Here is a 22,177-nt window from a genome sequence, read left to right as displayed (position 1 = left end):
TTAAAAGCAATTTGCATTTTTTTTTCCAAAATGGGTGATTTTACTCCCCTAAAAGTTTGAATTTGCAATATTGTAACGAAAATGGATTTTCGCTCATTCTCTAAAAATTGGTTATTTGAGCTCGTGTGAGGCTTATGGTCTTATTTTTGTATTGTTACACGTACCTATCTCTGTTGGACTAGTTATCATGATTTTTATAACCAAATTTGATCAATTTTGATGAGTCCTCGATTTCGATGTTCTGGTCATGCATTTTTAAGCTTACTGAATGAAGAGTATTGTATTACTCACCAGTCACTGATTTTGTCGCCAGATTTTTATGATCCAAATTCTTATATTGTGCAAATTAATCAAAGTTTATAGCAAAGCACAGGTGGAAATACTACCTAAATTACTTTTATTGAAATCTGAAATGAATTTCAGCTCAAATTAATTGATTTAAAATGATGTGTTTCGTGCATATTTTCGATCTAGGAAAGTTTCTACTTGTTTACAGGTTGCCAGTTCTTAGTCGATTTGGGTGTAATTCTCTGAATCTAGTAAAGATTCTGTCAAATTTATGACCCTGGCAACTCGCTTTTCATTCTGGAGATCGACCCGTCTGGGGATGTCTATGGTCGGATTCTCGCTTGTCTGGGTTTGTGCCGCGTTCGTTTTTCATGTTTTTCAGTCAATCAGAAACTTTTTCGATGAGTGAGTTTTCGTGAGCAGAGTGTGCTGTTTGATTGCTCACGAGAAAAGACGATAAATTGCTCGCGAGCAAGGAAAGTGATTTTTCTGCTCACTCAACTCTCGTTTTGTGCGTGTTTTCGCGATAAATTGCTCACTATAAAAGCGGCTGCTCGCCAAATTTGCTCATTTTTTTAGTTTGACGCTGCCAGGGGCAGTCACGCCCTTGGTCAGCTCTGTCACAGCAGATTTGAAATGAGACTCATCGGGCATTGGAAGTGATTGCCACTCACTGCCGTAGCCTCGCTTTCCTTGACATTGGTTCAGTAAACTTCAGCTTCGATGTGGAAGACATTTAATGCAATTTATGGGAACTTTCAGCCAAAAATGATGGTCAAAATGTAGCAGACGACATGCAGCCATGTCAGTAGTGTAAAGTGGGTTGTCATCGTCGAGCCTTTTTCAAGGCTAGCCTAGCTTTCTCCGCTTCGTACTTTAATAATTTTTGGTTCCCATAAATGCTTAATTGTCTTCATCGAAGGTAGGCCTATAGAACTGCACCAATTTTAAGCATCTTTACAGTCACCAATCGTCATAAATCGGTAAGCTTAGATGTCCTAGGCTGCTGAGCTTTGCGCCTGTAGGTGGCCTGGAAAGTTTAAGCTTACCTAGGCTCTTGGGTCTTCTACTTCTCTTGGATATCTTGGTTCATCGTGACTGATAAAACAATGGTTTAGTCATCTTTAATTACGATAGAATATAAAAGGGGAAGTTCCTAGTCTTCAAAAAAGGCTAAGCTTAGCCTTGCATTATGATGTGCATGCATGCCATGCAGATGGTGGCTCTGAATTTAGGTGTTATGGATTAAAGGCACACTAAATGCGTCTATGAATTAAAAGGAACTTCCTGTTTATTCTATCAATTGTGCAGTTCTAAACTTAAGAATCAAGGAAAGTACGTGGAAAATCTGCCAGTGACTTCAAAAGTAATTACATAGGCTGAAGCCTATTATTTTCTGAATTTATTTATTGATTTTTATATCACAAAGAAATTTGACTTCTGATTGGCCTAAATTGCTCAATTGCCAAACTGATAGACAAGCTGGCATCAGTCAAAGCTCCCGCCATGAGTAATATTTTTAAGAACCAGTGAAATTAGCAATAACAGTAGTTCACCATTTTAGATGGCATTTCGTACAATTTGTCTTTTTTGTCCAGTCGTTCCAGGTTCCGGATTCTCAGTATTCACCACCGCGGCCCAGCCGCGTTACAATATTTAAAAGAGTTTTTACTTGTTTTCTTCTATTTTTTCATGAAATGTTTTGCGCCGGTCTATTTTCTACACTTTTTAAAACATGAATTGTGTTGCAGATTATTATGGATTCATTGATTTTAGTGAAAACTTCAGGTTTTTCGGAAAATTAACACTTGAAAATTGGTTATTTTGGGAAAATCTTAACATTCACGGTCGGACCTACATGTATAATGCGCGATTATACCCAATAACGAAAAATTTTGGCGTTTTTTGCACATTCTCCCTATCCTTAATTTAACCCTGATACTTGTCCACACAGCGTTAACTCTAAGCACTCGGTGTTAGTTGCAGTGTCTGCTATGCATTTAGTGCACATCTTTTGTGATCAGCTTAGTGGTTGTTAACACGATACTTGTTTAGACGGGCACTAACACCAAGGTAAACTTAGAGTTAGCCTAACCCAAACTTATCCCTATAAGCCCGTCTGAACAGGGCTATACACAATTCAATCCAGGGTGCTATTTGTCATTGTGAATTTGAGCCTAATTTAGCCTGGTAATCAATGATTCATATTGTAGGCTTGACCTTTAAAATGATATATCCATAATATTTTGATATCCAATATCCTGAAATGACAATAAGGGATCATAATTCTTGCCCCCACAATTTTTTATTTTTTAAAGTATCAGCACCATGCACACATTTATTGCACATAAATGCAAATCAGCATATATTATGCAAGTACATAAGTAAATCAAGTTCACTGTAGCTGTTTTAACTTGAAGCACTAAAAAATCTTACAATTAATCTTACAAAGTGAAGCCACTGTTCATGTGATGCAATGATGCAATCATTGTGAGTCATATACGCAGTTTCATTGGCCGGGCCTGCGAAACACCTGTCCCCAATGGCATGCTTGGCACCTGAGGAGTCTGGGGTTTGAATCCCAAGGAAAACAAACATTTTTTACTTCAAAACTTCCTTCTTTCCATTCTCAGCACCAAATAGTCCTGTACATGTAACTATGGTTAATTTTCCTTCCGGTTTCCTTCATTCAGGCATCCTTAACACTAAATAATCTTGCAAAGCGAAAACACTGCAATGCATGCATCCCACAATGATGCCATTGCCAATGGCATGCTTGGCACCCGAGGGGTCTGGGGTTCGAATCCTGAAGAAAACAAACAACTTCTTTGGTAATTTTCTTTCTTCTTTACTTTCCCAGCACCAAAACGCCCATCATATTGCAAGTTACAAGCATCTCAAATTTATTAGGACTGAATTTGAGTTCCAAGAGGGAGCCATATTCTGTATTGAATTTCAAAATCTTCAAAGTGCCGAGACATACTTTGTTTTCACCTATCAGTACCCACTCCCTATTCCAGAAAAATACACCACTAATTGTTTGGGATATTTACAAATATTATCCTGTTTGGCTAAATGAAACATAGCTAAATCCTTCACTCAGTTAGTTCTGGCAATAATTTAAATCAAATTTTAATATTTGGCAATTTTTTGGAAATAAAGGCCAAAAACATAGGGTGTTTTTTTCGTATACTATGACAATCAAACCCAAAAAGACTAATTTCAGGTTAGGCATGATTTTTGGAATACACATTTTGTAATACCATATCGATCTTTATTTGACCAATTATCAAACTTAAGGGAATGGATAGCAATATTGCAGTTTTTTTGTGGGACATGAGAGCAGGGCTCGAATTAGGTATTTTGAAGGGCATCCATTTCAAGGCCACCAACAAATCCTTTGCAAAGGCACCAATGCCATTTAATGCTGAAGAATGCTTTGAAACTTGAAGCAGTGCTGAGGCATCAATGCCAAGTCTACCAAGTCTAAGGGCACCGGAGGCCATGGCCTTGGTGGCCTTCAGTTAATTTGAGCCCTGCATGAGAGAATATATCAAATTGCATTGTGAACACTTATTCAGTCTATAGGGGACCATGACAGGCCCTCTCTGACATTACAAAATGTGCGCGCCTTGTTGGCCGCTTTTCGCAGCCATAGTTCTATTCTGAATACAAGGAATGTCCTGATGATATCAAATGATTTTTTGAAATCCACATTATGGATTTAAAATTTATGGGCAAACTTATAGCTTAAGGGGGTACTACACCCCTGGCCAATTTTGTGCCTATTTTTGCATTTTTCTCAAAAATTATAGCGCATTGGTTACAGGTAAGATATGTATATTATAGGGGCAAAGACTACAACTACTGCACTGAAATTTCAGCAACTCAAGGCAAGTAGTTATTGATTTATTGATCAAATATTGGTTTTCCCTCATTTTTGACTGTAACTCCACAACTGTTGTCTGTGCTGAAATAAAATTTCCAGTGCAGTACTTGTAGTCCTTGCCCCTATAATATACATATCTTACTTGTCACCAATCCGCTATAATTTTTGAGAAAATGCAAAAATAGGCACAAAATTGGGCAGGGGTGTAGTACCCTTAAATTCCAAATTTTGAATGCTTAAAGTCTTGTGCCAAGTCTTTGTATTTTGTGACTGCAATTGAAATTGCATGTTTTGGGCCCATTTTCCTTCAAATTGCTAAATTATTAAAATTTGGCTTTCACTGCCAGTTAGAATTAACTGAAGGATTATGATTCAGCTAACTTTCATTTGGCAAAACAGGATAATATTTAATCCAAAAAAATAGTTCTGTATACCTTTTCTTTTTTACATGTAGTCAGTAATGATTTGCAATACAATGAAAAAATTGTGAACAAAGATTAAGAATGAAATACATTGTGATCACATGCAACATCAATTACTGATATGAAATGACAATTTTCTGAAAGATTTAACCCCTGATTGAAACAAGCAATGGCAATAATTTTAAACTAGATAGATTTTGTACTTTTTTTGATAAATGAATTTATAGAAATTGTAATCTTTGAGTTGTAAAGAAATATAATTTGCTGTTAAAAATGAAAATGTTCAGATTAATTATGAATTAACCAATAAGCATCACACAAATGGGTGATGATCTATCGCCCCCCCCCCCAAAAAAAAATATAATTCTTATTTCCTCTAAGTATAATATTCCCAGAATGCAACTGTCATTATTGATCACATAATTCAATAAAAACATACAAAGTATAGAATGAATCAATTTTCATAGATTTCCTTTGGAATCTAAATTGATTATTTTCATAAATTGACACATCATATTGATTTGATTTGATGAAGTTTGGTACTGTGTCCAGTCAGCCAAACCAGCCAAAATACTCAAAACCACAGATAATCTGTATAAAGCCATTTCAACCTGCGGCTGGGTGTTAGATAGCCACCCGTCCACCTGTTTATCTTGGACCTGTAGACAGTTTGCTCCTGTGACAGGCAAAATGAATGCCAGTGATAATGCCAAATTCTCTTGAGTAAGTTCCGAGAACTTAAATTCAAACCAAGACCAGACAAATAAATCAAGGTTATTGCAATTAGCTAAAATATTATCGTCGCACCGACTGGAATGCTCAAAACTCTATCATGGCCTACTCTGGCAAAAAGAAGATGGAATGCAAGACTCTCAATGTTCTACAAAATTCATCACAAAGTACCACATGTGTTGCTGTTGACCCCAGTCAGTTTGTCACATCCAAAAACCTCACCACACCAACACGCTCTGAAAACACACTCGTCTACATGTACCACATACCACACTCCCGTACTGATTATCACCGAACCAGCTTCTTTCCTCCCACTATCCGGGAGTGGAATCTTCTATCTGAAACAGTCATCAAAGCACCATCACCAGCACATTTAAAGAAGCCCTAAACAAGTTAGACTAGTTAGGCCTTATAAAATTAATGTTTTGGTTCTCGTCCCCTCCCTCCTCAATTTCTGGGATTTGTCAAATTGTTTATTTTTTAGATTCTTCAATTATTTTAGACTTTGGAATGATTTATGAATTTTTCATACATATAAATAAGTTTATTAGAGAACAAGGACCACTTCCAAGTCTATTTGTGGTACTCTAGTGGGTTTATCCCTCAGAATCTCACAATAAAAAAAAAAAAGTGCCTCATCGTTTCCTCGAGCACTGTTGAAAAAGACCGAAAACTACAGACAATGCTGATTTTACTAGGGTGTCCAGGTCAAAATTTTAAATTGTTAATTGTGTATTTTTTTAAATTTTATCCTAAAGAGTATGTTGAAAGACACTCATTAAAAAAAATTTATCAAAACGGACAGTCCGGTCCCCAGATACAGCCGTTTTAAGGCGTCAAAAAAGCGCATTTTAAATCGTTTTGGTAAAAAGTGCAAAAGAGGGCGCTTTTGTAGACAACATGGAAACAAAATTACTGTTTCTTTGACACTGCAATGTTTGTTATTGGAAGTATTCATCCCTTGTCTAACTATATTCCAAGTTTTATTCAAATAGCTATAGCCATTCTTGAGTTATCGCACTTTGAAAAACATCGCTTTGCCTCATATTTGATATTACCCATAATGCATTGCTTTCATGGCTCCACCTGTGAATCAAGCCTGTACAATCTCTATGGGGAATAACAAAATTGTGCTACATTGAAATACATTTTCTAAAGTACTGTTGTGAAGTTATTTGAAATGCAATTCTTATGTAACTTGGCATGTTGGTAGTACACATGATGTGGATCAAGTTTTATGTTCAATAATTTGATGTTTTGTTAGTTTTAAGGCTTAATTTGCATAAATTAGCATATCTTACAGCGATGGTACAAATGAAGCTCAAGATTTGCTATAATAAATTTGTTTGGTAATGTTTGCAATGTGATCTCCACTTGACAGCAACTGTATAATATTGTTGAGAAGTGAATTAAGTATGATATGTTGTTCAAATGAACTTTTTAAAATAAAAATAACATACTTAAAATGGGATGTTCCATTTAATTAAAGGGGTAATTTTAATTGTTCTTCAATTTCGACCCTTGTCTCTTGAGGGAACACATACATGAATGCTCACATTTTCTATTGTAATGTTGCTAATAAAATATACCTGTACTTGAAAGAACACAATTCTAGTCTTTGTCATTTTTATAATGTACAAATATTTTTGTTGAAGATAATAGAGTAGGCCTGCTCAATGCATGGAACAAGTAATAGTGAATCAATCCATGTTGAGGGATTTTGTAACTTCAATTTAGGTTCACATGTATTTAAATGTAGGCTTTATGAATTGTTTTGATTATATGTAATGTACATTTGTTTCCTATTTGATGTAAAAATAGGATGGTTGAAAAACAAAATAAAAATCATTTAATACAAGTCTCATTCAATTGCAAACTGAGTGGAATATTCCATTTTGTTTATGGGTATTTCAAAGTATAGACCGAGGAGCAATTTAACCCTTGCAAAATGTGAACCAAAAATTAGAGCTAAGATTAATATGAAAGAACATCAACAAACAATTCTTTAATTGATTTGATTGAGCATATTCAAAACAAAAACAAAACAAACAAACTAAAACCTCAAAGATAAAGTCCCATATCCCCCTTAAACTGTCCTGTTTCATGAAATTACCAGTAACTTGAGACCTGTTATATTAAAATACAAAAGTATTTAAAAGTGAACAATTAAAGTTAAAAGTCTTAAACTTTTTTAAAGAGATTTATTTGCATGTCTTCCTTTCACATCTCATGCCCCAAACCCCTTCCCATCCCATCCCTCTTTCCCGGTCCCCCTCCCCCCACCCAATGTTGGTGTGTATTTTTTTTTAATTAAAAATATTTAAAAAAATAAAACGGGCTTAAATCCTAAAAAGATACAACAAAAATGTTGTATATAAAATAAACATACAAAATAAATAAGTATTATTTAAAAAAAATGAAAAACTAATCTAAATTTAGGGCTTTGAAAAGTGCCCTCCAATATCATACACATCACCCTGAGACATCACCCCTATTCCAATCAATGTAATATCTTAGCTACACCTAGTGAGCGACCTCAATCACTGCATACTTGGCCTGTTGTGTGATACCATATTGACCAGCAATCGTAGTAGACAATTAATGAGGGACAACATATTAATGGTTTATGCGTGGTTGCATTTAAACAAATCATTACGTTAGAAATAGAAATAACATTCTATTCACCATCTGCAAGCCTATGATCTTTTAAACAAAAACCTGTACCACATAACTGCCTGGTTTTTATTGTTTATAAAACTCGGGATAAAACATCTCTAAAATGTACCAGAAGATGAACAGTCATTTTTTATTACAATCACCAACACAGAACCGCCCCAACCGGCTTCGAAAGCGAACCACGTGTTAGTTGAATACGGCAACACATGCAGACTCGACAGCGCGCCGTCATACAGAACAGGCACATGCCTTGGTTTTGCACGTACGCTAGTCATGTGCACTAACAGCGGGGACGATATTGCGTGAGCTAGCTGGCAACACAGCAGCTGATTTTCACCTTGTTTCGCATTGAAACCAACGGGCGGTATGGTATGACAATGTATGGGAAAGAAAATACACGTGGGCGATTTACAGAGATTTTTTTTAATGGATCTTGTAGCTGACAGAACAAGCTTTATTTTGATATCACATACAATATATTGGGCCACGGGAACCATATTTCCGTAAGTGATACATTTTTGAAAAAAATATTAAAATACTTTCCCTTTATCAAAAAATCTAGGGATTTCAGTATATAGGGCACTGAAGTCTGTACTTAATATACAATTAATAAAATAATCATTTATAGGCATGTAGTTTCTATTTTGAGATATAAATCACCATTTTGACGAAAAATATTGGAGCCATCACAAAAAAAAGCGACCAACATGGCCGCAGCTCGAGTCGGAAAAAACCTCAACTTTGGAAAATCGTAGATGCAAAAATACTCATCGGATTTCAATATTTTTGGATTTCTATTTGATTTCATCCCTTTTAGTTGTATTACGAAGTTGTATAACTCTATCTTAAATATTAAACAAATGAGAGCAATTCTAAAACGTTTGCTTTTTGCGTTCAACAAGCCGTGTGCTTGTGTGTGAATGGAAAACAACGGTACGCCGTGCGCTGCACAGTGGACACCCTAATTTTACACTGAAAAAACAACAAAAAACACCTCCCTCCCTCATCAATTCATGAAAATCCTCTGGACGAGAACCAAAATATTAATTTTATACGGCCATATCCTGCCGCACACACCCTGTGTCTGAGCCTTCATCAATGAAGTTGACACTATTTTGGAAGAAGAAGAAAAAGTGAAGGGGTAGAGGTCTGGCTTATATTTTGGAAAGGCAGTTTTGGTGAAAATAACAGGCACTTGTCAAATCCTAGCTAAGCCGACGAAAAGCAAAACCCTGTTTTACGGGTGGACAGACTTATGGTCGGTCGGTCAGGATTTTTTTCTGGAGGCTAAAATTACCTAATTAAATTTTAAACTTAGGCCTACCTCATCGTTGAGCAAATTTGTGGCTAGACTTCTCGAGCAACTCAAAATACATGCAAGACATTGAACTAGCTACGCCTATGGGTCATAAGTTGCTTGAAAAGTCTAGCCACAAATTTGCTCACCGATAGATTCACATTCGAGGCTAGACTATTGCATTTAAAATCTACTTGGATTCGCTAAAGTATGACACCGTGTAAAGCAATGGAAGTTCAGAAGTAAATACAGCCGATCACGACAGGCGATCGCATCAAAAACGTTGCTAAAATTGCACTTCAAATAACTGTGATCCAAATTTCAAAATTAACACAATAAATAACATCCGTTGCAAATACTTGCAAAAAATGTCAGCGCTGTCCGACTGAAAAATGATAGCAACATACTCTAGCATCGAATGCGTAACCAGTAACGTGTTCTAATTCAAAGCTAGAGTAGAGGTTTCTTTTTCAGCAGAGAACTTCAGCAGTCTGCCAATTTGGCGCAGTTGATGGCGTTTTTTCTAGGTCAAGCTGTGACCCCCTGTGTAGCAACGCAAGATAATCAGACGGAGGAGACAAACACGCGGAAGTAATTTGCTGAAATGAATATGGTATAGTAAGTTTTTTCATTCATCACTAATATTGATCATCAATAATTTATAAAAATAGTACACATTTATGATCAAGCCTTCATTTATGATTAATGAATGCCTTTTCAACTTCAAATTGAAGCTGCTCTGACTCTCTGAGTGACTGATCTGCATATTAATTATAGTCTTATTATTACTGTAAAATTGACTTACCCATGAGGGAAGCTCTCTTACTGCCGCCATAACTACTTCTCTTTCATTTTGCGTGGCATGCCTTGCAACCAGCATCCGTTGTAGTTTACGTTGATGTTGCCTTTCACGCCATAACATACCAATACCAACAAGACACAACCAACTCCAGCTGAAATGATAATAACCCAGGCTCCAAACTCCTGCTAGCACGCCAAAATTCAACAGATTTGACCGTATAAGGTGAAGAACATCATCCTTTCTTCCTGCTCTTGCAGGTTTTGCGGCCGGTTCGTCCACATTTGTACCTTCATCCGACATTTTTAGCTCTGAAAAAAGCCAAGCAGTCAACAAAAACAGTCAACAACTTTCACAGCTGCATATCAGTAACATAAAACATAGGGTTGACTTTACTATTTTCTTTCTAAAAATAGCACCGCAGTTAATCAATCAGGGATCACCTTCGAAAATGCTAGATGGCGCCAGACCATGTTGAAAATACACAAAGAGCAGGGTGACAACTTGACAAAGAGTAACACTTAGGGACCGTTCACAAACACTTGTAAGGGGCCTGGTGCAAAAAGGGCCCTGAAATTTTTGACCCTCCTAAGGGGGGCCTGAAAAAATGACCACACATTTTCCTGGAAAAATTGAGTTTATATGCTTTTCTATGGGGTTGACCCATAATTTTCATGTCAAAAAGGGGGGCTCTGAAATTTTTGAGGTCTGAAGCCGGGGTCTGAAGGGTTTGTGAACGGTCCCTTAACCACTTATCTCGTTATTTCTGCTAAAAGGCTTAATGTACGATTTCCTTCAAATTTTAAATTTGTCATTATATACTCAAAATGCTGAAATAGTAGGCCTACTAGTAATAATTATCGGGAATGGTTTCTGTCCATTTTGAGCTGAAATAATGAGGTAAAGTGAAAGAATCCTTGCTTGGCCGTTTAACACGGAGTTCTATGGGAGGACATAAAGTCATAATTCTTTGACTTTATGTCGAACTTTGCTCTATCTACAAACACAACAAATTTGGCTGATTCCATTTAGGTGCAAGTTGTGACATGTGTAAACATTAATACAAATATGCCAAAAAATCAGGTTTGAAAAAAATTAACCAAATTCATATTATAAGATCGTACGGTAGGCCTACATTATGACTTGAAAAGGGACAGAACTCCCTTCCATATTTTTCCAAAAATTTGGGGGTAGGCTAAAGAATAGCAAAAATAACAATAATAATAAAAATAAATAAAACTAGAAATGAAAAGTCAACTTTCAAGGGGGAGGGGGGCAAAGTAAACAAAATGGGCTAAAAAAAGTACAAAGGTGGCCAGGATCCAACAGGGGGCAAGAATTCTCACATGGTGGCTAGCATGTTCCCGTTGCCCCCTGGCTATGCCACTGGCGCCGTGTCCCACTCCCAGGAGTACGGGCGGGAGGGGGTGGGGTGGGCTCAGTGCTGTGGGGGACTATGCACTTTTAAGTAACGGGTATGTGCCTACCGGTAGGGGCCTATCGGTACATAATGTTGTTTTAAGAAGGGGGGTACTGGGTGAGTAACCTACAAGCAAAATGAAAAAGGGGGTCATTGGGTACCGGTATATATACCGTAAATGTTTTGAAAAAAGTGGGCACATGGGTATACATTTTAGAAAATGTTGAAGAAAAAAAAAATGGAGCAAAATTCTATTTTTTGTTTTGGAAATTTGCGAAACAAATTTGTTGAAATAAGAGAATTTGAAAGTTTCCTCCTCATGTGGCAGTGGTGATGATACTGTAGGGGTCATTGGGTGGCCGCTCCGCTCCTAGATAGGGGTCATGACTTTTCAAAAAAGGGGGCCGGTCATCAGGAATTAGTCGGACTTCAAAAAACAGGCGCACTTCTAAAGTTGAGGCCCCCATCCCAGTCGGGTAGGAGTCTTATTTGCATTAGGCCTTGTAAGGGGGGGGGGCTGTTACAAAGATGACCCTCCTAAAAAAGGGGGGCTTTGAAAAAAAGACCACAAATTTTCCTGGGAAATGTGATTTTCTATGGGGTTGACCCATAATTTTCATGTCAAAAGGGGGCCCTGAAATTTTGAGATCTGAAAGGGGGCCCCGAAACATTTTCGCGATTAAAATTGTTTGCATCAAGTGGCAAATCTGGCCTATAGAACATAACTTTTAAATCACCCTGTATGGCGTGATATGTGTTTCTAAACTGAAAAATTTAATTGAAATCTATTCTGTTGGATGATATTGCTTTTTTTTTGCTCAATTTGACTTAACATATTTTATTTACGTTTATAAACACACATATTTTAATTAACTCGCTTTGGTATAAAAGTACTGATGAATGTTAATTTGTTTTTGAATCCCTAAAATCTTACAGAAACACTGTCATCGGGCTGTATTTATCCATAACGAAGGTCAAATTCGGCGTGAGTTTTTTGTTACAAAATCTCATAATCACACCCAATTCTGTCCGATAATTCTCTTTAAAACAGGTCAATTAGTATAGTCAGGTAGTCCAGAGTAGTTTCAGCAACATTTTGTATCGACAATGGCAGGCAGAAGGCGTCTAGACGCAATTTTAGGGCATGTAGACTCTCAAAATACGTTAGCAGAAGACAGATCGACGTCGACACACGCCCAGCAACAGCAGCAGCCAGACTTCGCTTGTCGGCAAGGGTTCACCACAGTTGAACCAGTAAACTGTGCAGCAGATGGGGAACAAGTTGGACCAAGAATACCCAAACGCAGGTAAATAGCTGTGAATTTTTTCTAAGTTGAAAAAAAAAATGAAAAATTGTCACTGTAATTTGTACTTAGTACGAGGAACCCATACCGTACTTAGCTCTGCTAGTACGGTATGGGCGCACACCTCTAAATCACTCCGCGCACGATGTAATGTGGATGAGTTCCGGTAAAAACGAAATCTTTTTTGAGGTATTTTGGGCCTTTCTGTGGACTTGTAAGGAAAAAGAGAAGCATGTTATAGCTTAGATAAAAGTTTGAGACCTATAAACGAACTTGGATCCCATAAAAGTTGCATAATCCAATTTTTGAAAAAAGTAGGCCCTCGGATTGAGAAAATGACCAGAAACGGGTTTTCAGGGTAAAAACGGGTCGAAAATGGTCATGGTGCTGTTTAAACGCCCATATCATGAAATCTAATCGGAAGACTACCCGTACATTGAAACATATATTAAATTTTCATCGATTTGCAATCGATTGGTGGTATATTTATGTTCAATTTGTTGCCGAAAAGGTCTAAAATCGGGCAAAGAAGAGACGTGTTTTCACGTGTATTTCAATGGGACGCGCTATTGGTGGTGTGCGCCCTTATAAGGCATGATAGGCTTAATTGGCTCGATGTATGCTTTTTACAGGAATTACTTCAAAAACAGGACGGATATGTGTAAAATTCGATTTTGCGATCTGAATTAAAACTTTACAAGCCACTTAAAGATTTTAAAGTGTTTTATAGTGAAAATGTAATTTAAATTTCTTAATTAATATTGTTAAAGTTCATTAAAGTGATGAAAAAGTCAGCAAATTCGGCGTTCTGAGAGTTTTCATTAATTTAATATCGTGATTAAATTTTAGCACGTGTCCTTAAAACGTCTCAAATTTCAGTTTTTTTCGGGGGGGGGCAAAATGATGCTTAATATAAAAATATGAATGTGTAGAAAATGTTTAAACTTACTTTTATTACGTTTAAAGAAATAAAATGCAAATATACCATTCAAAAGACGCTGATCACGAGTAACATTTTTGAAGAAAATGACCAAGACTGCTAGAATGGTCAAAATCATACAAACTGTATATTTTCTGCATTGGACACATAACTTCAAACATATTTTTTTCCAAATCTATTTATCCTAGAGCAATAAAATTTGACAATTTAATCCAAAATGTAATAAAGTTTTCAAATCTATAATGAAAAGAACCGACTTTACAAATGTGCATTATAAGGGCGCACACCTCTAAATCACTCCGCGCATGCGATGTAATGTGGATGAGTTCCGTAAAAACGAAATCTTTTTGAGGTATTTTGGGCCTTTCTGTGGACTTGTAAGGAAAAAGAGAAGCATGTTATAGCTTAGATAAAAGTTTGAGACCTATAAACGAACTTGGATCCCATAAAAGTTGCATAATCCAATTTTTGAAAAAAGTAGGCCCTCGGATTGAGAAAATGACCAGAAACGGGTTTTCAGGGTAAAAACGGTTCGAAAATGGTCATGGTGCTGTTTAAACGCCCATATCATGAAATCTAATCGGAAGACTACCCGTACATTGAAACATATATTAAATTTTCATCGATTTGCAATCGATTGGTGGTATATTTATGTTCAATTTGTTGCGAAAAGGTCTAAAATCGGGCAAAGAAGAGACGTGTTTTCACGTGTATTTCAATGGGACGCGCTATTGGTGGTGTGCGCCCTTATAAGGCATGATAGGCTTAATTGGCCCGAAGTAGGCTTTTTACAGGAATCACGTCAAAAACAGGACGGATATGTGTAAAATTCCGATTTTGCGATCTGAATTAAAACTTTACAAGCCACTTAAAGATTTTAAAGTGTTTTATAGTGAAAATGTAATTTAAATTTCTTAATTAATATTGTTAAAGTTCATTAAAGTGATGAAAAAGTCAGCAAATTCGGCGTTCTGAGAGTTTTCATTAATTTAATATCGTGATTAAATTTTAGCACGTGTCCTTAAAACGTCTCAAATTTCAGTTTTTTTTTTTTTTGGCAAAATGATGCTTAATATAAAAATATGAATGTGTAGAAAATGTTTAAACTTACTTTTATTACGTTTAAAGAAATAAAAATGCAAATATACCATTCAAAAGACGCTGATGCGAGTAACATTTTTGAAGAAAATGACCAAGACTGCTAGAATGGTCAAAATCATACAAACTGTATATTTTCTGCATTGGACACATAACTTCAAACATATTTTTTTCCAAATCTATTTATCCTAGAGCAATAAAATTTGCCAATTTAATCCAAAATGTAATAAAGTTTTCAAATCTATAATGAAAAGAACCGACTTTACAAATGTGCATTATAAGGGCGCACACCTCTAAATCACTCCGCATGACGATGTAATGTGGATGAGTTCCGTAAAAAGCGAAATCTTTTTGAGGTATTTTGGGCCTTTCTGTGGACTTGTAAGGAAAAAGAAGCATGTTATAGCTTAGATAAAAGTTTGAGACCTATAAACGAACTTGGATCCCATAAAAGTTGCATAATCCAATTTTTGAAAAAAGTAGGCCCTCGGATTGAGAAAATGACCAGAAACGGGTTTTCAGGGTAAAAACGGGTCGAAAATGGTCATGGTGCTGTTTAAACGCCCATATCATGAAATCTAATCGGAAGACTACCCGTACATTGAAACATATATTAAATTTTCATCGATTTGCAATCGATTGGTGGTATATTTATGTTCAATTTGTTGCGAAAAGGTCTAAAATCGGGCAAAGAAGAGACGTGTTTTCACGTGTATTTCAATGGGACGCGCTATTGGTGGTGTGCGCCCTTATAAGGCATGATAGGCTTAATTGGCCAGAAGTAGGCTTTTTACAGGAATCACGTCAAAAACAGGACGGATATGTGTAAAATTCCGATTTTGCGATCTGAATTAAAACTTTACAAGCCACTTAAAGATTTTAAAGTGTTTTATAGTGAAAATGTAATTTAAATTTCTTAATTAATATTGTTAAAGTTCATTAAAGTGATGAAAAAGTCAGCAAATTCGGCGTTCTGAGAGTTTTCATTAATTTAATATCGTGATTAAATTTTAGCACGTGTCCTTAAAACATCTCAAATTTCAGTTTTTTCGGGGGGGGGGGCAAAATGATGCTTAATATAAAAATATGAATGTGTAGAAAATGTTTAAACTTACTTTTATTACGTTTAAAGAAATAAAAATGCAAATATACCATTCAAAAGACGCTGATCACGAGTAACATTTTGAAGAAAATGACCAAGACTGCTAGAATGGTCAAAATCATACAAACTGTATATTTTCTGCATTGGACACATAACTTCAAACATATTTTTTTCCAAATCTATTTATCCTAGAGCAATAAAATTTGACAATTTAATCCAAAATGTAATAAAGTTTTCAAATCTATAATGAAAAGAACCGACTTTACAAATGTGCATTATAAGGGCGCACACCTCTAAATCACTCCGCGCACGATGTAATGTGGATAAGTTCCGGTAAAAACGAAATCTTTTTTGAGGTATTTTGGGCCTTTCTGTGGACTTGTAAGGAAAAAGAGAAGCATGTTATAGCTTAGATAAAAGTTTGAGACCTATAAACGAACTTGGATCCCATAAAAGTTGCATAATCCAATTTTTGAAAAAAGTAGGCCCTCGGATTGAGAAAATGACCAGAAACGGGTTTTCAGGGTAAAAGCGGGTCGAAAATGGTCATGGTGCTGTTTAAACGCCCATATCATGAAATCTAATCGGAAGACTACCCGTACATTGAAACATATATTAAATTTTCATCGATTTGCAATCGATTGGTGGTATATTTATGTTCAATTTGTTGCGAAAAGGTCTAAAATCGGGCAAAGAAGAGACGTGTTTTCACGTGTATTTCAATGGGACGCGCTATTGGTGGTGTGCGCCCTTATAAGGCATGATAGGCTTAATTGGCCCGAAGTAGGCTTTTTACAGGAATCACGTCAAAAACAGGACGGATATGTGTAACATTTCGATTTTGCGATCTGAATTAAAACTTTACAAGCCACTTAAAGATTTTAAAGTGTTTTATAGTGAAAATGTAATTTAAATTTCTTAATTAATATTGTTAAAGTTCATTAAAGTGATGAAAAAGTCAGCAAATTCGGCGTTCTGAGAGTTTTCATTAATTTAATATCGTGATTAAATTTTAGCACGTGTCCTTAAAACGTCTCAAATTTCAGTTTTTTTCGGGGCAAAATGATGCTTAATATAAAAATATGAATGTGTAGAAAATGTTTAAACTTACTTTTTTATTACGTTTAAAGAAATAAAAATGCAAATATACCATTCAAAAGACGCTGATCACGAGTAACATTTTTGAAGAAAATGACCAAGACTGCTAGAATGGTCAAAATCATACAAACTGTATATTTTCTGCATTGGACACATAACTTCAAACATATTTTTTCCAAATCTATTTATCCTAGAGCAATAAAATTTGACAATTTAATCCAAAATGTAATAAAGTTTTCAAATCTATAATGAAAAGAACCGACTTTACAAATGTGCATTATAAGGGCGCACACCTCTAAATCACTCCGCGCATGATGTAATGTGGATGAGTTCCGTAAAAACGAAATCTTTTTGAGGTATTTTGGGCCTTTCTGTGGACTTGTAAGGAAAAAGAGAAGCATGTTATAGCTTAGATAAAAGTTTGAGACCTATAAACGAACTTGGATCCCATAAAAGTTGCATAATCCAATTTTTGAAAAAAGTAGGCCCTCGGATTGAGAAAATGACCAGAAACGGGTTTTCAGGGTAAAAACGGTCGAAAATGGTCATGGTGCTGTTTAAACGCCCATATCATGAAATCTAATCGGAAGACTACCCGTACATTGAAACATATATTAAATTTTCATCGATTTGCAATCGATTGGTGGTATATTTATGTTCAATTTGTTGCGAAAAGGTCTAAAATCGGGCAAAGAAGAGACGTGTTTTCACGTGTATTTCAATGGGACGCGCTATTGGTGGTGTGCGCCCTTATAAGGCATGATAGGCTTAATTGGCCCGAAGTAGGCTTTTTACAGGAATCACGTCAAAAACAGGACGGATATGTGTAAAATTCGATTTTGCGATCTGAATTAAAACTTTACAAGCCACTTAAAGATTTTAAAGTGTTTTATAGTGAAAATGTAATTTAAATTTCTTAATTAATATTGTTAAAGTTCATTAAAGTGATGAAAAAGTCAGCAAATTCGGCGTTCTGAGAGTTTTCATTAATTTAATATCGTGATTAAATTTTAGCACGTGTCCTTAAAACGCCTCAAATTTCAGTTTTTTTCGGGGGGGGGGCAAAATGATGCTTAATATAAAAATATGAATGTGTAGAAAATGTTTAAACTTACTTTTATTACGTTTAAAGAAATAAAAATGCAAATATACCATTCAAAAGACGCTGATCGAGTAACATTTTGAAGAAAATGACCAAGACTGCTAGAATGGTCAAAATCATACAAACTGTTTATTCTCTGCATTGGACACATAACTTCAAACATATTTTTTTTTTATTTATTTATCCTAGAGCAATAAAATTTGACAATTTAATCCAAAATGTAATAAAGTTTTCAAATCTATAATGAAAAGAACCGACTTTACAAATGTGCATTATAAGGGCGCACACCTCTAAATCACTCAGCGAAAGATATAATGAGAAAAAGAAAAAATAAAAACGAAATCTTTTTTGAGGTATTTTGGGCCTTTCTGTGGACTTGTAAGGAAAAAGAGAAGCATGTTATAGCTTAGATAAAAGTTTGAGACCTATAAACGAACTTGGATCCCATAAAAGTTGCATAATCCAATTTTTGAAAAAAGTAGGCCCTCGGATTGAGAAAATGACCAGAAACGGGTTTTCAGGGTAAAAACGGGTCGAAAATGGTCATGGTGCTGTTTAAACGCCCATATCATGAAATCTAATCGGAAGACTACCCGTACATTGAAACATATATTAAATTTTCATCGATTTGCAATCGATTGGTGGTATATTTATGTTCAATTTGTTGCGAAAAGGTCTAAAATCGGGCAAAGAAGAGACGTGTTTTCACGTGTATTTCAATGGGACGCTATTGGTGGTGTGCGCCCTTATAAGGCATGATAGGCTTAATTGGCCCGAAGTAGGCTTTTTACAGGAATCACGTCAAAAACAGGACGGATATGTGTAAAATTCCGAATTTGCGATCTGAATTAAAACTTTACAAGCCACTTAAAGATTTTAAAGTGTTTTATAGTGAAAATGTAATTTAAATTTCTTAATTAATATTGTTAAAGTTCATTAAAGTGATGAAAAAGTCAGCAAATTCGGCGTTCTGAGAGTTTTCATTAATTTAATATCGTGATTAAATTTTAGCACGTGTCCTTAAAACGTCTCAAATTTCAGTTTTTTTCGGGGGGGGGGGCAAAATGATGCTTAATATAAAAATATGAATGTGTAGAAAATGTTTAAACTTACTTTTATTACGTTTAAAGAAATAAAAATGCAAATATACCATTCAAAAGACGCCGATGCGAGTAACATTTTTGAAGAAAATGACCAAGACTGCTAGAATGGTCAAAATCATACAAACTGTATATTTTCTGCATTGGACACATAACTTCAAACATATTTTTTTCCAAATCTATTTATCCTAGAGCAATAAAATTTGACAATTTAATCCAAAATGTAATAAAGTTTTCAAATCTATAATGAAAAGAACCGACTTTACAAATGTGCATAAGGGCTATTTCATTATAAATGACACGTTCACAAAAATGGCTTTTATCATATCTGGTTGATATAATTAGGGTGATAATGCAGTGTTATTAACTTAATTCTAAGTATGCCACAAACTACAAGCTACATGAGCATTTTTACAGAATTCTGTATATTTATTGTATAAAAAAATTGCCAAAAGGTACATTTTTAACCCAATTTTGGAGTCCCATTTCATTTTGCCCATGTATTCTGAATTAATTCTTTGAAAAATTAGGTACATTCTATGGCAATGTGCTTGTTGCAATGAAAATATGATATGTGTGGAACATCATGCAAGTTGAATGGTGAAAATTGGTGCAAAAATGTTAAAATTCCGTAGATTCTTGCAAAATTGGCATTTTGCGTTTAAAAATAAAAAAATGAGTGTCCTCTCCAATTCATGCCTCCATTTTTGTTAACATTAAAGAGGAAATATAAACCCTTACCCTACCTGTATAATCTGTGTTATATTACCAATTGATGGGACAGGGCACTGATTGAGGAATTCATTTATTTTACATACAGTAGACCACTTGTTCTTGATACCACAGTTCAGCGTTAAAAATTTGTCCTCTCCAGAACTGAAGTTAATTACTAATTGTTGAAATAAGAAGGGTTATATCATAGAATGTGAAATTTGTAGAGGAAGAGTGGTCTTCCTTCTACCAAGGTGGCACATGATTTGGTATTTGTTGCATTTTGCAAGCCTGTATCCACGATTCTGTTTGCAATTTAACAAATGTCCTCTCCAGCACAATTATGTCATTTCCATGAATTGGTAAACAAACTAAAAATAAAAATTTCAAAGAGCCAAACCTACAAGAAATTTTTGCATTTTATTGCAAATTATGCTTACAAACCACTTTAGTGTTCAAATTATTGTCCAGTTGTTGAGAACACATATGATATTATTCTGCATTGAACTTGGTTAGCTAAAAATTGCAATATTCCTAATTTAACCAGAATATTAACCCTGTTTGTAGTGGATTTTAAATGCTGGGGATCTTTTATGCAATAATATTGATGCAGTGCAGCTATTTCTAAAGTTAAAGTATGCTTTATTATGTGTTAAAAAATGTGTCCTATCCAGAACAAATGACACAGGAGGGGTCTTTTATTTTAGGTTTTCCATGACTAGTACAACAGATTGACGCAGAATACTCACTTATGCATCAGTGTAGCTATTGGGCAGGACAAAATGACTATTTCATGAATTTTTCATGTGAAGATAAAGTTTATCCTTAAAAATATGTAGTAATTTTGCACCATTTATCTGGATTAGTATCAATTTACTAATTGTTTTATATTGAAACTGGCATATTTAAGACACTGAAGTGTAAAGGAACATACAACAATTATTACAGACTAAATATGAATAAGTATGAACCCAATGTTGGTTACATATACTCTTTCAAAGTTGTGTATTAAATTGTTTAAAAAATGTCCCCTCAGGCGGCAGCTATGTTTTACACAGCAAAAATTCAATTTAATTTTTTAATGGTTCCTGAGGGTTTGACGCTCTAATATTTTGAGAATTATTGACACACCATCTGAACTTTGAAATGATAATGAATTTGCATGAAATAAATGAGTTTGAATTTTGACCCCTTTTGGGACTCAATGTTGTCATTTATAATGAAATAGCCCATTATAAGGGCGCACACCTCTAAATCACTCCGCGCACGATGTAATGTGGATGAGTTCCGGTAAAAACGAAATCTTTTTTGAGGTATTTTGGGCCTTTCTGTGGACTTGTAAGGAAAAAGAGAAGCATGTTATAGCTTAGATAAAAGTTTGAGACCTATAAACGAACTTGGATCCCATAAAAGTTGCATAATCCAATTTTTGAAAAAAGTAGGCCCTCGGATTGAGAAAATGACTAGAAACGGGTTTTCAAGGTAAAAGCGGGTCGAAAATGGTCATGGTGCTGTTTAAACGCCCATATCATGAAATCTAATCGGAAGACTACCCGTACATTGAAACATATATTAAATTTTCATCGATTTGCAATCGATTGGTGGTATATTATGTTCAATTTGTTGCGAAAAGGTCTAAAATCGGGCAAAGAAGAGCGTGTTTTCACGTGTATTTCAATGGGACGCGCTATTGGTGGTGTGCGCCCTTATAAGGCATGATAGGCTTAATTGGCCCGAAGTAGGCTTTTTACAGGAATCACGTCAAAAACAGGACGGATATGTGTAAAATTCGATTTTGCGATCTGAATTAAAACTTTACAAGCCACTTAAAGATTTTAAAGTGTTTTATAGTGAAAATGTAATTTAAATTTCTTAATTAATATTGTTAAAGTTCATTAAAGTGATGAAAAAGTCAGCAAATTCGGCGTTCTGAGAGTTTTCATTAATTTAATATCGTGATTAAATTTTAGCACGTGTCCTTAAAAGCGTCTCAAATTTCAGTTTTTTTTTTTTCGGGGCAAAATGATGCTTAATATAAAAATATGAATGTGTAGAAAATGTTTAAACTTACTTTTATTACGTTTAAAGAAATAAAAATGCAAATATACCATTCAAAAGACGCTGATCACGAGTAACATTTTTGAAGAAAATGACCAAGACTGCTAGAATGGTCAAAATCATACAAACTGTATATTTTCT

At 35.2% G+C, this 22,177-nt stretch overlaps 2 protein-coding genes across 6 annotated transcripts in view; one reads left to right on the top strand and one right to left on the bottom strand.

Moving 5' to 3' along the window:
* The window catches only part of LOC140143123 (extended synaptotagmin-2-like), a 55,962-nt gene extending 45,501 nt beyond the window's left edge, over positions 1 to 10,461 (bottom strand). For all 3 annotated transcript variants that reach the window (XM_072165175.1, XM_072165177.1, XM_072165176.1), the window contains exon 1: positions 10,110 to 10,461. In XM_072165175.1, coding sequence (XP_072021276.1) covers positions 10,110 to 10,406 — 297 coding nt within the window. In that variant the 5' untranslated portion in view covers positions 10,407 to 10,461. The remainder of the gene's footprint in view (positions 1 to 10,109) is intronic.
* Positions 10,462 to 10,514: 53 nt separating this feature from the next.
* The window catches only part of LOC140143121 (alkyldihydroxyacetonephosphate synthase, peroxisomal-like), a 114,783-nt gene continuing 103,120 nt past the window's right edge, over positions 10,515 to 22,177 (top strand). The window contains exons 1-2 of one of the 3 annotated variants that reach the window (XM_072165174.1): positions 10,515 to 10,599; positions 12,575 to 12,830. In XM_072165174.1, coding sequence (XP_072021275.1) covers positions 12,631 to 12,830 — 200 coding nt within the window. In that variant the 5' untranslated portion in view covers positions 10,515 to 10,599; positions 12,575 to 12,630. Of the gene's footprint in view, positions 10,648 to 12,464; positions 12,831 to 22,177 lie in introns of those variants that run through there. The other 2 variants (XM_072165173.1, XM_072165172.1) reach the window with 2 other exon arrangements.

This window comes from Amphiura filiformis, chromosome 20 (assembly GCF_039555335.1).
Source record: "Amphiura filiformis chromosome 20, Afil_fr2py, whole genome shotgun sequence".
NCBI classification, from domain to species: Eukaryota; Metazoa; Echinodermata; class Ophiuroidea; order Amphilepidida; family Amphiuridae; genus Amphiura; species Amphiura filiformis.
Note: the sequence above shows the minus strand (reverse complement) of the source record. Positions and strands in the feature narration are given on the sequence as shown.